This window comes from Arvicola amphibius, chromosome 2, assembly GCF_903992535.2.
Source record: "Arvicola amphibius chromosome 2, mArvAmp1.2, whole genome shotgun sequence".
In the NCBI taxonomy this organism is placed as follows: Eukaryota; Metazoa; Chordata; class Mammalia; order Rodentia; family Cricetidae; genus Arvicola; species Arvicola amphibius.
Window position 1 is genome coordinate 14953509 of NC_052048.2, and position 15753 is coordinate 14969261.

At 42.4% G+C, this 15753-nt stretch overlaps 1 protein-coding gene across 1 annotated transcript in view; it reads left to right on the plus strand.

Annotated features, from left to right (window-relative positions):
- Positions 1 to 15753, plus strand: part of Grin2b (glutamate ionotropic receptor NMDA type subunit 2B) — a 344377-nt gene that overhangs the window by 315491 nt on the left and 13133 nt on the right. The window contains exons 13-15 of the mRNA XM_042054500.1: positions 7113 to 7273; positions 8977 to 9164; positions 14761 to 14999. Coding sequence (XP_041910434.1) covers positions 7113 to 7273; positions 8977 to 9164; positions 14761 to 14999 — 588 coding nt within the window. The remainder of the gene's footprint in view (positions 1 to 7112; positions 7274 to 8976; positions 9165 to 14760; positions 15000 to 15753) is intronic.

The following is a 15753-nucleotide window of genomic DNA, read 5'->3' on the forward strand; positions in this document are numbered from 1 at the left end:
CAGAGCTGGACATGCCCTCAGATAGAGGCTCCCTATTTATCAAACCTCAATACAACAGTTCTCAACATTCTTAAAGCTGTGACCCTTTAATATAGTTCCTCATGTTGTGGGGACCCCAACCATCAAATTATTTTCATTGCTATTCAGAACTATAATTTTGGTATTGTTATGAATTGTAATGTATCAATCTGTATTTTCTAGTTGTCTTAGGCAAGCTTGTGAGAGGGTTGTTTAACCCCCAAGGGGCCGCTACCCATAGGTTGAGAGCCATGGCCTTAGAGTGAGACCTCTGAACTCTACTGTATAGATGTTAGTTCCCTTTGGGAGCCATCAGACCATGCACCCCCCTTCCTTGTATCAGCCTTCAGCCTTATCTATAAGGCTCGAGCAAAGGAGAGGATACTGCTGGTCAGTTATAGTGCCTGGGTTTTCTCGCTCTATAGGCACCAAGTGGGTGTGGCTAGTATGTCTATACTGTGTCTTTGGGCAGCTCATTCTGTTTAGACACTGCTTTCCTTCTTCTGTCCAAGCAGAAAGCTCTTCTGTGTCACCCCCTTACTTGCCAATTGCTATGTGCTTCCACAAGGCCCAGCTTCTCTGGGGCTCCCGTCACTTTGTGCATTGCCCTGAGTCACCTGTCTGGGCCTTTTAACTGGCCAGTTCCTGGGCCTCTTGTATGCCCCACATGTTCTTTGGATACCCAATTCTTCTTATTCAGGTCTCAGCTCAAATGCTGCTTTCTCAGAGAGGCCTTTTGATGACAGGCAATCAAAGTCAGTCTATATCATTACCTGGTTTCTCTTGTCCTGGAACACTTTATTTTCACCGTCTGAAACCAGGAACTCCTTGCTGGGAAGCAACCTCGGTGCTTATGAGCTCAAAGCAAGAAATGCTTTATTGTATTGCAGTGTCTTGGGGATCAGATATCTGGGTAAAACTTGGCTGAGTGTGTCTTCTACTTTATGTGGCAAGGGTAAAGTCACCTGATCTTCACCTGGAGGCTAAGCTGAAAATGGCTGGGCTTGAGGGTCCAAAATGGCTTTATTGGGATCTCTGATACACTAGCTGAAATGGGTAGAACAGAGAGTCCAGTGGGAGACTCTTGGGAGCACCCACAGATACTGTCTGCAGTTTGGTAGCCTCAGGACTGGGACTGAGCTAGATATATTGAACTCCTTATGTACTGAAAAAGTTCCCTTGGAGCGAGGTTCAAGAGGCCAGTGGAGAAGCTGCAAAGGAACATACTGAGTTCCTATGCTCAGAAGTTTCAGTATGGTACTTCTGGATTTTCCTACATTAAGTCACTTGGTAAATAAGGGTTCTATTGCTGTGAAGAGACCATGACCACAGCAACTCTTATAAAGGTGACTCACTTACAGTTCAGAGGTTCAGTCCATTATTATCATGGTGAGACATGGCAGGGTCCAAGCAGACAGGGCGCTGGAGCTGGAGCTGAGAGTACTACTTCTTGTAGGCAACAGGAAGTAGACTGTCTCCCTGGGAGCAGCTTGAGCATAGGAGACCTCAAATCTCACCCCTACAGTGATACACTTTCTCCATCAAGATCACGCCTACTCCACCAAGGCTACACCTCCTAGTAGTGTCAATCCCTTTGGGGTCACTTTCATTCAACCACTACAGCCTAGAATCAGGAAGAGGGACCATAGGGATATGATTTGAATGGCAAAATCTGTGTGGCTAACTTTAGCCTACCACACATTTAAAACACATACATGCATGTATATGTGAGTGTTTATACATACATGCATGTCTGTAACTATGTATGCATGTATAAATATTACCCACCACCCCTCTTTGACGTGAGCTTCTTGATCTCATTTGGCAATGCCACATCCTCTGCACCTAGAACCGTGTCTATGCAGAATAAATATTTCCTGATTACAATATAAATGAAAGAATGTGTGCCAGGAGAAGCGAATGGCAGAACAAATAAACACTTGGATGAACACTTACATTTCTGACTCTCCTGGGAGGTCAGCTCCTGGAAATAGGGTCTGATTCTTTTGTCTTTTCTTTATAACTTAAAACAGTCCTCTCTACTAATAGATGCTTGGTAAATATTCGCCAAATGAACTGATGTATTCTAATTATCATAATAGAAGTTGATATGGTAATTTCCAGTATATACATAGGTGTTAAATGAGTGTGGATATTATTAACAGATAAAAAGAGCAAGCCCCGCACTTAGGAAAATCAATGTGCATATTTATTTGACTGTAAGAAAACAAACTGGACTAGAAGGTACTCCTCCCCTTATTCCTTTCTTTTTCATTGCCTCAAGCTCTGTAATAAACTCTTTCCTGTGATGGTGGCAGCCAAACAGCCCCAGGGACTCATTTGGGGTAAGAGTGAGGACCTTATCACCCTTAGGCATCTTTCTCCCTGTGTGACTGACAACCAAGGCAAACTCACTTTAAGGTCATTAAGATGGAGGCTGAGATGCAGATGTGAAAGGCTTCCAGTGCCGAATCTGATGCAGGCTCTCCAGGAAGAACAAGTGAGATTATATCTTTTAACATTCTGCCTTGGTGTTACCTCACACTCACATGCTATGAGCCTACAGTGATTGCCAGGAGCAAGCCTTGGATCCAGCAGAGAGGGTGGGAACAAGCAACCCTGACACCAGAAAAGGAAGGACAGCCTCCCAGGTGACCCCACCTAAGAGCATATGACCTCACTTCCCTGAAAGCCAGGGTAAAATGTCTCTTGGCTGCATCCCGGCTGGCCGTGGAAAATCTTGGCCTGTCCTTCTTCTTCACTCAGCTTTGAGCAATGTCCTTGACTCTTCGGGACTTTGGTGTCTTCTTCTGTGAAATGGGCCCAATCCCTAAGGGGCCTCCTCTTCTTTATTGCTATCTCACTAGCTGGACCCCTGTTTTAGCAACACCAGTCTGGGTGGAGCCTAGAGAGACTGTACTGAAGGAGGTCTTATGATGACCAATGGTGATTGTAAGGAATGCTGGTTTGTTTTAATTCACTAGTTGAAAATCAGACAGTTTTTAAATTAAATTGTTATTGGAGTCAGAATTTATTAAGTTATTTGTCAAGGTCCTACCTGTTCTAATTTAGATTCTTCATGGCACAATTTTTATTCTTCCTCCACACCCCAAAGACCATCAACTCTCGTGGAGGTTAAACAATAAGGCCTTGCATCTCGGGGTGTGTTTCACCACAAAGGCATTTATCGAAATATCAAGGCATGAGGGTGTTTTCATTTGCATCTTCTTCATGGGTCTCCTTATGCATATTGTTCCCTGTGAACGTGAATTTTAGTTAAGTTCAGGGCCCAGTGACAGTTCTAAAGAGGTGTTTGATTTAAGCTCACTATCAAGCTAAACACGAACTTTCAAAGGAGAAGGCAAGCATATGTTTCCATCTGCTCTGGCTAATTCTGAGCCCTTGTCCTCCCTGTTGGCCCCCCGGGCTGGCCTAGTTTTAGGGGCAGATTAGAAAGTAAGACTTCAGTCTGAGGGAACACTGCCTCACACAGGGCACTTTTAGGTACTGGAACTTTGCTGCCCCAGAAGCAGCTAACAGTTTTGAGTTTCATAGAGTATTAAGTACTTTCCTATGTATTACCTAAGTTATTAAAATAATATTTCTAGAAAAAAAAATGGAACGTTGCAAGACTGAAGAATTTGCCCACGTTCATGTTCCTATAACAGACATGAACCAGGGCTAAATTCAATCCCAATTGCCTCAAGCTAAACTCTGTTCCAAGGACGGTCCCCTCCATTGTAGTCTAGGTTGTTTGTTGGGTTATGTGCTCACGAAGATGCCTTAAATGGTATAAGTCTGGTTCTGTTATTGTCTAATTTGTTTTTTAAATAGCTTTAATCCATTTTCAGATACTTCAACCCAGTTGGTGGCTTGCCTTTTCGTGGTCATAACTGCATATTTTAAGGAGAAGTTCTGAATCTTGAGGAACTTTAATTTATCTTTATTCCCTCTGCTGGTGGGTTGTACACGTAACGTATAGGCTTCGTCTAATTCTAGGCTACAAAAATGGTCTCATATATTTCCTCCTGAAAATTTTACAACTCCAAGGTAATTGCTATTGATCTTGGGAGGTGAGGGATAAGGTTTGTTCTGTACAGGAACATCTAATTATCTTCACAGCAATTGTTGAAGGCTAGCTTATCTCCATTGAACGGCCTTCGCCTGTGTTTGCGCATGTCTGTGGGCAGCCACCCCATTCTGCCCACCTTCCCCTTCAGCTTCATCAGACCAATGCTGTAATGTTCTGGAGCTCTTCAGCCTGTCTTCACATCCTCCAATGATGCCCTTCTCCTTGAAAATAGCATCTGCTATTCTAGGTCTATATTTTTTATGTTTGATTTAGCTATGGATGTGATTGTAAAATAGCACAGAGAACTTAAAGATCATTTAAAATATAAAGAGCATGGTACAAAGTTAGAAACATCTTGGCTTGTGACTCCATCAGGAAGTAGGAACATTGGGCACGGATTCCACTTAGTTAATCAAAAATTATCCCATGTATCTTGCATACCTTGTTTTAAAAAATTCTTAGACGATAATAATTTATATTAGATCTGAATTGGATGTAATTCCAGTATCAACAGTACTTCAGAAACTGGTATGGAGCAATGTCTTAGTCAACGTTTGTATCGATGGTCATTATCTCAGCCAAATGCAGATTTACAGATGAGGGAGTTTATTTGACTACACTGGCTGCTACCTCCCATGCTAGCTTTGAGTTTGGGGAATGGCTTTCTTCAGACTTATGGGGAGTTCTATCAGACAGTAATGTGTGAAGTGTTCTGGTATCTGTCTCTTTTATTAAAGCATAGCCTTGTGTACTGTAAGCTCACTATCTGCCGGGCACAGTGAGGAGTCACTCTTAATTAGGCTAGGGAAACACTGATGATAGTGGCCACTGCTGCCACTGGGTGCTATTGAGAAAATTACCCTCCCTGGGCCCTGTTGCATCATTTGTCCAATGAGAGGTTTAAGCTAATTAGCTTTGACTGGACAGCTCAACTCTAAAGTCTTCTGATTCTTCTTCTATCTTTATTCGCTTAAAAATTGTAACCTCTTTTAAAAAAACAAAGGATTTTAATGATATAAATCATGCTGATTACAAAAGGCAAAGTTTTCCAGTTGGGAAGTCTGGTCTTTTGAGGTCCCTAAACAGTGAGTCTTTGACACTACTCTTAACTGTGGCCAACCCTGAGTATCTCCAGTCACTGTGATGGTGCCTTGAGCAATGATAATCTATAGCCCTTGAAGCCCTCACTTTCTGAGATGTATAAGAATGGCCACTGAGCCTGGGGTGTTTTATAAGCTCAGTGGTTCCCCGGGTTTATGGGCTAGGTTTTCAAACACAGCTCCACGATAACTGGTACAGTATTGAAACCAAGAGGGACTTAAACTTCTTCACTGTCCTCAGTAATCCAAGGCACAGTTTTATGCCCATATTCTGTCATCTTAGCTATATTCACAGGACAAGAATATTAACTTGCTGCTTATCAGCAAACAAAATTTAACTGTACATGAGTTTAAAACAACATGGGAGCATTAGTGAGCACCTATGCTCTTAGTTTGCTTTCCACTGCTATCGTAAAGACCCTGACCAAGGACCATGTGGGCAAGAAGGGGTTCTTCGCCTTATATGTCCAGATCATAGTCCATCAATGAGGGAAGCCAAGGCAGAAAATCCTGGAGGCAGGAACTGGAGGACAAACCAGGGAGGAGTGCTACTTACTGGTGTCTTCTCTATTGCCTTTCCATGTTTGTTTGTTTTCTTTATAAAAACCCAGGACCACCTGTGCAAGGGTGGCACTGCCCACAGTGAACTAGGCCCTTCCGCATTAATTACTCATCAAGAAAATACCTTACAGACCTGCCTACAGGGCAATCTGTTGTGCTCTAACCAGGTGACCTTGTTTGTGTCATGCAATCCTGTTGTGTAGCAGGTGCTGGCAAGTATGTCTTTCGCATTATGTTAAGTCCATCACAGTCGTAAAAGCTGGGCACCGTCCACTCTTTCTTTTGGAGGAAGACATGTGGCACATTTTCTGTTAATGACCAGAGTCATGAATTAGTAAGTGGCAAAGCTGGTCTTCATGTCTGTTTCAACCTCAAGCTTAAACTATTAATGACCACATCAAAGACTAGTTCTCAGTACCCAGCCAGTGCATTTCGGGAGTCGTCGAATCTATAGGACCGTAGTCCTCAAAACCAGAATAAAAGTACTGATGGATCACTTTGGGGTCAATTTTATAGAAGGGGGAAATCACAGGAGGTTCCCCAAAGCAGTTGCTGTGAGCTATATTTTGAAATGAAGGGCATGAATTGCCCCAAAGAGAAAGGTGAGTTTCTGTTAAAGAGATGGATTCAGCGAAGCTGTGAAAATACAAATGGCCAAATTATGTGCTCGGGAAGCAACATTAAGACCTAACTGCAGGGTAATAAAACTGATGTCATAAGGATAGAATCCAAGAAATTTCAGTTCTGGTGCTAGGTGCTGGAGATACACTCTCGAAATTTAAGTAAGAGGAGAACATGGTTAAAATGACATGGGATTTGCAAGCTATCCAGTAGCTGGTATCAGATCAATGGAATTTTGAGTGCTTTGAAGGTCAAGAGCAAAATCTCTTAGCAAAATATATTTGATATTCAAACATTATCTTCATGAATATAATGCTGTGTGACCTTAATTGTACAATGACAGTATATTAAGAGGCCTTGGAGGAGATTGTAGACAATTTTTGGAAATAAAGTTGGCTAATCTACCATGGTCAAACTGGATCACACCACTTTCAGGCCCATCATCGCTGGTATTCTGCTGTGTGCAAAGAAGGAACACACAGGGTTATAGATTAAACTCGGGGTTGGGTAAATAGAAATCTCTTAACAATATGTATTAAATTGAGTTGAATTGAAGTCCACTTCCAGAAGGCAATTACTGCTCCTGCATGAGGACCAATGTGTTATTAGAGCTGGTTCCTTCCCATTATAAACTTACTAATGCTGACTTAATGTCTCTTCACATTGTCTAAAGCATTTCTTCCTTTCCCTTTCTCTGTCTCTCTCTCTCTCTCTCCCTCTCTCTTTCTTTCTCTCTCCAGTTCCAGAGACCTAATGACTTTTCACCCCCTTTCCGCTTTGGGACTGTGCCCAATGGCAGCACAGAGAGGAATATCCGCAATAACTATGCAGAAATGCATGCCTACATGGGAAAGTTCAACCAAAGGGGTGTAGATGATGCATTGCTCTCCCTGAAAACAGGGTAAGAATGGCCTCCGAGCTCAGAGTGATATGTTTCTCCCATCCATTAGACACAGATTGAACTGGTACCATAATCATTAAATCAAAGACTGCTGCCAAGTTAAATTTGACAGTATCATTCCAACCATTGTACAAAAGTTCTTATTCTGTTACTTGCTTCTGTGTTACCATCCTGCAAATTGTTTTCTGCTTGCATGAATGTGGCCACGGAGTAGAAATGAAACACATGGACGTGTAGAAGGAGGAATCAAGGAGGGAGCTCATGTATGTTACACAGAGATGGAAAAGCCTGTCCTGGGATCCATGGACAAGGGAGAAATAGAAGAAGAAGCATACAAAGTTTTTAGACAACAGCTAAGAATGTGTTGACTGAGCTCCAATTCCAGTTCCTCATTGCCCGTCTCTGTGCCTCGGCTGCTCACAAACTGTAGATGGACTGTCATGGAGCTCACTGGGCACACTTGTCCTTTGTTTGAAAGCCATCAACATTGGGCATTGAGATTTGGAGGCTAATGGGTCCCACCGCTGTTTCCCTTCATTCTATGATGACCACCAGCCTGGGGATTTTGTTCGCTCACCCTTGCATTGCAAGGTCTCCAAGCACCACCTAGATGTGTGGACGCTTAAAATACTGTGAGATGCAATCTTGCCACTCTAAACAAAGTCACAGCAGACTTCAGAAGATGAGATCTGAAGCCAGGGTAGGGGAACTCTGGGTAGTTCAAACCGCGGGACACCCTAGCTCCCAGTTCACCAGATGTTCGGCATGCCACCAATCAATATTTTTTAATAAGATGCATTTTATAAAATGTCCTGTGACTTGTCATGTCAGAAAGGACTTGCTTTTATTTTTCTTAAAGAATGACAAAGATCTCCAACTTATAAATGTTTGGTGGGGCCGGGGACTGCATGTTCTGCTTTGTTTCGGGCCTGTCACTTGCATGGCTTCATATGAGCTGCTTCCTCTGCTTTTAATGTACAGACATGTTGGTTTGAAACAATCTGCATGCCTTCCTGCTGTTAGCCGGGATCTTTTCTCTACGTAACCCTTCTTCGCAAAGCTCCATGTCTCACACCATGTGCCTATAGGTTTAGGAATTTGAATGATCTTGCTGCTTCTGTATGCCACCTTCTCTTGCAGTGTTTCCCATTTGCTTCCGCACAAGCCTGGGCTGTCAGTCACCACTCGGGTCCCTCAAAGCAAAGTCTTATAAGACGAGACAATAGTGAAACCTTTCTGACCACCAAAATAGCCGTGCATTTCCTGAAGCATGTCCACCTACACTTTCCCCCACTCTGGACTGTAATGAACTGAGAAGTGAAAAAACGTTATATAAATCTCACCCATGCTATTTGTTATCATTGTGGTGCTTACTTTTCATTATTTCTGTTATTATTTTTATTGATTGCTTTCTATTCCTTCTCCTTTTCAGACACAGCTTATGAGTTGGCCTCGGGCCCAACTTACATTCTTATCATTCCTAGTGGGAGGGGAAAAAAATAAACGACTCTTTTGAACCTGAAGTCCCATCTAGAGCAGCAGCCTGGGATGCAGGCTCTGACAATAGTCCAACATGAGCCTAACTGTGAGCCAGTCTTCCACATAGCTTCTGGAACTGCACCACTCATGCTAATGCTCCAATAGGTAGTTCTGTTGTGTAATTTCCTCCTTGGTATTTGTTGGTTCCTTTCTTTCCTGTGCAGGAAGCTTGATGCTTTCATCTACGATGCAGCAGTGCTCAACTACATGGCTGGAAGAGATGAAGGCTGCAAGCTGGTGACCATCGGCAGTGGCAAGGTCTTTGCTTCCACTGGCTATGGCATTGCTATCCAGAAAGATTCCGGGTGGAAGCGCCAGGTGGACCTGGCTATTCTGCAGCTGTTTGGAGACGGTGAGTTAAAGAAAGGGGAAGTGCTCAACCCATGGTCATTCTGAAATAGCAACCTTTCTTCTCTGGGTATCCAAAACAGCTTCTCATGGGATACAATAAGACTGAAGAGCCCTTTTTAGACTGCTAGGGCCACCATAACAAATGACATGGATGGAGTGGCATAAACAGTAGGGTTCATCGTGTTGAAGTTCTGGGCGCTACCGCCAGCTTCACTTGAAAGTGATGAAGGAGAATCCTCATGCTTCTCTGTAGCATGAATCCTAACTGCTCTCAATAATAAAAACCCAGAGTCAAATATCAGGACAAATGCTGAAAGATCAGAGAAGTAAAGGAGCCAGCAACTAGAGAGACTTTTGCCTCTACTGAGTCCTCAGACTGAAGGGGGCAAGATCCTGTCTCCACGAACCCACAGACTGAATGTGCTGAGCTCCTGTCTCCTCCCACCTCATAGTCTTCTCTGCCCCGTCATGTCTCTTCTTGTCTTCACATCCTGAGTGCTGGGATTAAAGGGGTGAGCCACCACCGCCTGACTCTGCTTCTCTTTGAGAGTGGCTCAGTCTAGTGTGGCCCAGGGTGGCCTTGAACTCACAGAGATCCCTCTGTGTCTGCCTCCTCAGTGCTGGGATTAAAGGTGTATACCACCACTGCCTGTCCTCTATGGCTAGTTAGTGTGGCTATCTCTGCATTCTTATCTTCAGGCAAGCTTTATTTGTTACAGCACAAACAAAATACCACCACACTTGTCACACGACTTTTGATGGCTTGTGGTTCTGCTTGGTCTTCCTTGACCTGTGAAGGCACCACTTAGGTCTCTACTTTCATTCTTCCTGGGTATGTGTTTCTGTTTGATGTTCATCTCTCTCTGAGTTTCTTCTTTTCTTAAGGCCAATCATATGAGATTAGGAGCCCACTGTGTTACAGTGTGACCTCACTATGATAAATTACATCTGCAGTGACCCTATTTCCAAATACATCTACATCCATAGCTACCAGTAGTTATTGTTGACTGAGGTTTTCTGTCCTGCCTGGTTCCCACAGTCATTAAGTCCCAAAGAATTACACAGAAGTCTACATTAGTTACAAACTGATTGGGATAGTAGCTCAGACTTCTTATTAACTCGTATAACTTATATTAGCCCATTATTCTTGTCTCTGTTAGCCACGTGGCTCGGTACCTTATTCGGCAAGGCAGTCACATCTTGCTTCTTCTGAGACTGGGTCAGGACTGCAGACCAAGCTTTCCTCTTCCTAGAATTCTCCTGTTCTTGTCAACCCACTTCTACTTCCTGTCTGTTTGTCCCGCCTATACTTCCTGCCTGGCTACTGGCCAAGCAGTGTTTATTTAAAATATAATTGACAGAATATAGACCATTGTTCCACAGCACTTCCCCCTCTTTAAAAAAAAACCCAAGAACTCTGAGTCTAATATCCTTTGTTTAGCTTTTCTCCTGACCATTTTCCATAGTCCATTTCATAGTTTTCCAGGCTACTTCCTGCTGGTTAGGGGTGCTGAAAATCTTATGGGGACCTAAAGAAAATTTAGAATTATGATCAAGTCCTGACTGGACTATGCTACGAGGCTTGATCATCTCAGGCAGCAGTCTTGAATCTGTTCTGGATGTAGAACTCAGACATCTGGGCCATCCACTTCTATCTGAGATTTCCCAGGTGGTCTTCCTTGATCAAACCTGAGTTTTCTTAACTCAGAATGAATCCATGACCTCTCATTTTCTGTGGAAACAAAAGCAAAACCTCTTCTCCAAAGTAACATATCTTTTGACTTCAATTTTGATGTCAAGGCATTTACAAAATATTCATGTTTTATTAATTCAGTAGCATTTATATTTAAATGTCTTTTAACAGCTGTTGCTCCTTCCTCAGCATTCAAACAATTCAAAGAGAAAATAATAACATACAGTATCCAGACTCTCTGTATGTTTTCCACCTTTACATGGCTTTATTTTAAACTCTATTTCTTTTATTTTTCATTTTTGGCTTTTTGAGACAGGGTTTCTCTATGTATCTTTGTCCTGGAACTCACTCTGTAGACCAGACTATCTTTGAACTCACAGATATCTACCTGCCTCTGCCTCCCAAGTACTGGGATAAAAGGTATATGCCACCACACCCAACTACTCTCTTTCTTTCTTATTTTAAGGACCTTAACTTTTTTCTTTTCTCTCCCAAGTCTGCATATATTTTAACACTCTGTAAAACATCTAGAGGTTTTCTCCATCTTTGACTCTCTCCTTACTGTCTCTCTTTCTCTCTTTTTCTGACCACATGAGCCTTTAATTTGCTAAGCAATATAGAGAGGATTATAGCTGTGGCTTTGGTGGCTAGATCTAGCTCATTCCTTAGCTTTCTGTGATTCTAGCCTCATGGCAGAGGTACAGGCTGTAGCCATGTTTATTGCCACAACTCTTTGGCATTTCAATGTCCCTGCCACCAAGCAAGGTGAAGCAGTGTGTCCACAAACAACACTCAAATGCTCTGTAGCCAGACATCCTGCCTGAAAGAGTCAGAGTTCGTGCTAGCAGGACAGTCCAGAAAGCCAGCTTTTTTCCTTCTATGGCTGAAAACCAAAAAGCATGTGGTCAGCTTTTCATCAACACCATGTAAGTGTTTCATGGCAGGACCTCTTAAAAGAGCTGCAAAGCTTTGTCAGCTAAAGCTGAGTAAGGAAGCCTCTCTTAAATGAGCACTCTTGCCTCTAGCAAGCAGAGCCCATCTGAGAAAATGCTGCTATCAATAAGCCATGTTTAACTCTATTTTTTTTGTTCAGATTTACTTCCCAAGCTCTCTCAGATTTTATGTGGATGCAGTTGTCCACGTGTCCATTTGTTGACTGAGGTTTTCTGTCCTGCCCAGTTCCCACAGTCGTTAAGTCCCAAAGAATCACACAAAAGTCTACATTAGTTATAAAGTGATTGGCCTAGTAGCTCAGACTTCTTATTAACTTGTATAACATTTATTAGCCTATTATTCTTGTCTATGTTAGCCACATGGATCAGTACCTTATTCAGCGAGGCAGTCACATCTTGCTTCCTTCTGAGACTGGGTCAGGACAGCAGACCAAGCTCTTCCTAGAATTCTCCTGTTCTGTCGACCTGTCTCTACTTCCTGTCTGGTTGTCCCGCCTATACTGGCCAATCAGCATTTATTTAAAATATAATTAACAGAATAGAATACAGACTATTGTCCCACGCCAAGATATATATATATATATATATATATATATATATATATATATATATAAACTGATAACTTATAAGTTCAATATATAAATCACAAGGGGACATACTTGCACTACGTAAAAGATGAAGAAAGGGATTAAAGTAGTTGGTGACAAGGGTACATTTGAATACTGTGTGGTATAAGGAAGCCTTCAGGGATGCAGTAGGCTACAGTTAGATGCCTCAGATAGCACTCCATGTTTCTACTCTTAACAAAACTGTAGCCCAAAACAGTAGGGTGGTATTCTATCTGTTCCCAGAGAAATAAGTATGTGTCTTTTTCCTCATCCTCCACTCTGCCCTGCCTTGATCATCAAAGCTGAAAAGGTGGAGGGAGATGTAGTTACCAGATGGTACTTTACTGTGTCTTTCCAGGGGTGGACTAAACACTGAGAAAGTTTGCTTCATTAAGCTACTATCTTTTGAATTTCTCTTCCCTTCCTTACCCAAAGCATCAATTCTTCCCATCAGCCCTCACACACAAACTAATCCAGATGCAGATGAGTCTCCCTCTGCATGGTTCTCCAGCTCATCAACCATGTGGGTTTGTCAATTATGGCTTTAGGACTTTTGTTTGTCGGGGAAGACATCAGAGGCAAACCCAGAGGTGGGTTTCCAGATTACAGCTGGATCTGGCTGCTGCAGTAGTTAGGAAAAGCATTGTTAAATCAAAGAAGGGAATAAAAGTGAGTGGATTCTCATCAGGAAGAGCAGGGGTTTGTAACTGGAGAGTTGGCAAACCATGTTGGTGTAACCACTAGTCATAGCCAAATAGCTCTTTAGTCTATAACCAAGTGCATCAGTAGAGAGGACTTCGGTTTTCATTGGGCCATGCAAAGTTCAGACTTTCATCCAAACCAGAATCGACTAAGCAGTATCCTTCATGAGATTTCTAGAATTTCATTTGTGTGAAATTAGTGACATTCTTGGGTATATGCTTTATTTCATCTTCTTTTTTTATCTAAGAGTTTCTACTAACTAATGTCTACATTTCTGCTGACTAATATCCAGTGATTGTAGCTGAAAGTCATTGAGATCTGACAGAAATGGAGTAATCAATGCTCCTTCAACAGGATTGAGAGAGGCAGGTTTCACTGGGGTGGCCTTGTTTCATTCAAGGTTACTTCTCTTTTGCTTTTCATATTTTTCTCTATAAGAGATTGTGGGAGCCCATGCAACTCAGTTTCCATGTTGACTTATATGTCATTTGAGTTCAAGCTTGCCTGCTCTGCTTTTCCCAATAACCTTGAGAGCTGTGAGAGATTCTGATTTAGCCCGTGAGAAAAGAACACTCTATCTAGTAGACAATATACCGCTGACGACAAACCTCAGGAACATCAAGACAGAAAGTTAGAAAGTAAGGCTGCTCCCGAGCAACAAGCACAAGTTAGTTAGGAGGTTGCTCCCTCAAGGACAGAAATGATCTTGTTAGACACTGACTGACCATCTGTGCTGTGTTTTGTTCTGCTTTTGAATATAAGCAAGTTCTGAAATAAACTCTGGGCTATTTGGCTGTTTCTGCATGATCAAACAGATCTTCTGATTCTATCCTGTTTTTTCTGTCCCTGTTCCTTTCATCTGACATTACCTCAGTCTTGACAACCCCCAATCCAGGAACCCTAGCTGACTTTGTAGGAGCTGGCTCTTGCAAGAGATCTGTAATTCTGAGAGACCATAGCGAATCAATCTCTCTCTAATCTCTTTCAACCTCTCCTTCCCCAATCTAATCTACTCTGTATAAATCCCAGCTTTTGCCCATTTGGTTATGCTATCCCTAATATTTATAATATGAAGGACAAAGTGTTTAACCTCAGAATGTTTGCATTAATCTTTTTAGTAAGCTTTCTTGCTGACTGTCATTCTGTTTGAACTGTGTGTTTATTGATTTATTTTTTCCTCCCCCTAAGCCCCTGTTTTGTACCTCTCCCTCTTTGATTATGCTAGACCTGCAGTCTGGAATGCTTTTATGTATAATATAAATTAAAATCCACTCTCAAGTTCTCTCTCTCCACATTGACCACTTTGCCCACAGACTGTTGTTTCTAATTTGAACCCTTGTTCTTTGCATACCATATTGTGGGTAACACCGAACACTGAGCTGCCAGTTTTCACGGGATAAAGGAGAGCCACAGGGAAGTTCCATGGCCTTGTGCCATCTATAGTTCATTCGTTACGATTTCACTGAATACAAGGGGTATACTGATGAGTTGAGATGTAATGACATTAATAAAAAGTACTCATTTTCTCTCTTGTTTGTGTCTCTTTCTGTCATGTTTTGACCCCCTTCAACTCTCTTCCTGCTTTGTTTCCCTTCCCTTTCCTCCCCCCTTTATCTGGTTCCTTCTGTGCCCTCTTTCCAGGGGAGATGGAAGAACTGGAAGCTCTCTGGCTCACTGGCATTTGCCACAATGAGAAGAATGAGGTTATGAGCAGCCAGCTGGACATCGACAACATGGCAGGCGTCTTCTATATGTTGGGGGCAGCCATGGCTCTCAGCCTCATCACCTTCATCTGTGAACATCTGTTCTATTGGCAGTTCCGGCATTGTTTCATGGGTGTCTGTTCTGGCAAGCCTGGCATGGTCTTCTCCATCAGCAGAGTAAGTGTTTTGACGTAGAAACCTAGAGTTTGTTGAGGATGGTTTAGCCTTGTTCTGTGCCAAGCAGAGAGACCCAAGAGAGTGCTCGTTGCAGCCTTATGTAGCTAAAGCCTGAAGCCACATCATATGCTCATCCCCAGGAATCCATGTGAGAGAAGTCGGAGGGTTTCTAAGACGGGTGGTGCTATGTTTCCTTCCATTTGAGACTCAGATGTTTGATTCGCAATTTTAGAAAGGCAGATCTCTCAACACAGAAAATTTGAAATTTCCCCATTTGCTTTTTACATCACCATTAATTGATTCTGTATAGACTGCATTAATCACTTGATCCTTAAATAGGAAGGTGTAACATATCTTAGTCTAACACACAAAGGCATATTGCTGGTGGTCTTACTGTTCTTAGATCTTAACCACATGTGTGGTATGGGGGATTGAAGAGCCTAAAGGTTGGGTGTGGTGGCACATGCCTATAATATCAACACTAGAAGAATGTAGCAAGAGGATCACAGGGGTGAGTATGGGAGTGTGTGTGTCACTGACATAAATAACATTTAAAAGAACCTAACAGAACCCAAATCTTGACTTATAAGAAACTTATATTCCAAAAACTTACTTAACTGGAGCAAGACTCCAGTCCAGGTTAGAAATCCTTATTTCAAGTTCAGTGTGAGGTACCAGGAAAACAGTTTGGTTTTGAGATCTTTATTTCCAGTTCAAAGTGAGGTATTGGGGAAATAGGTGGGTATATGAACCT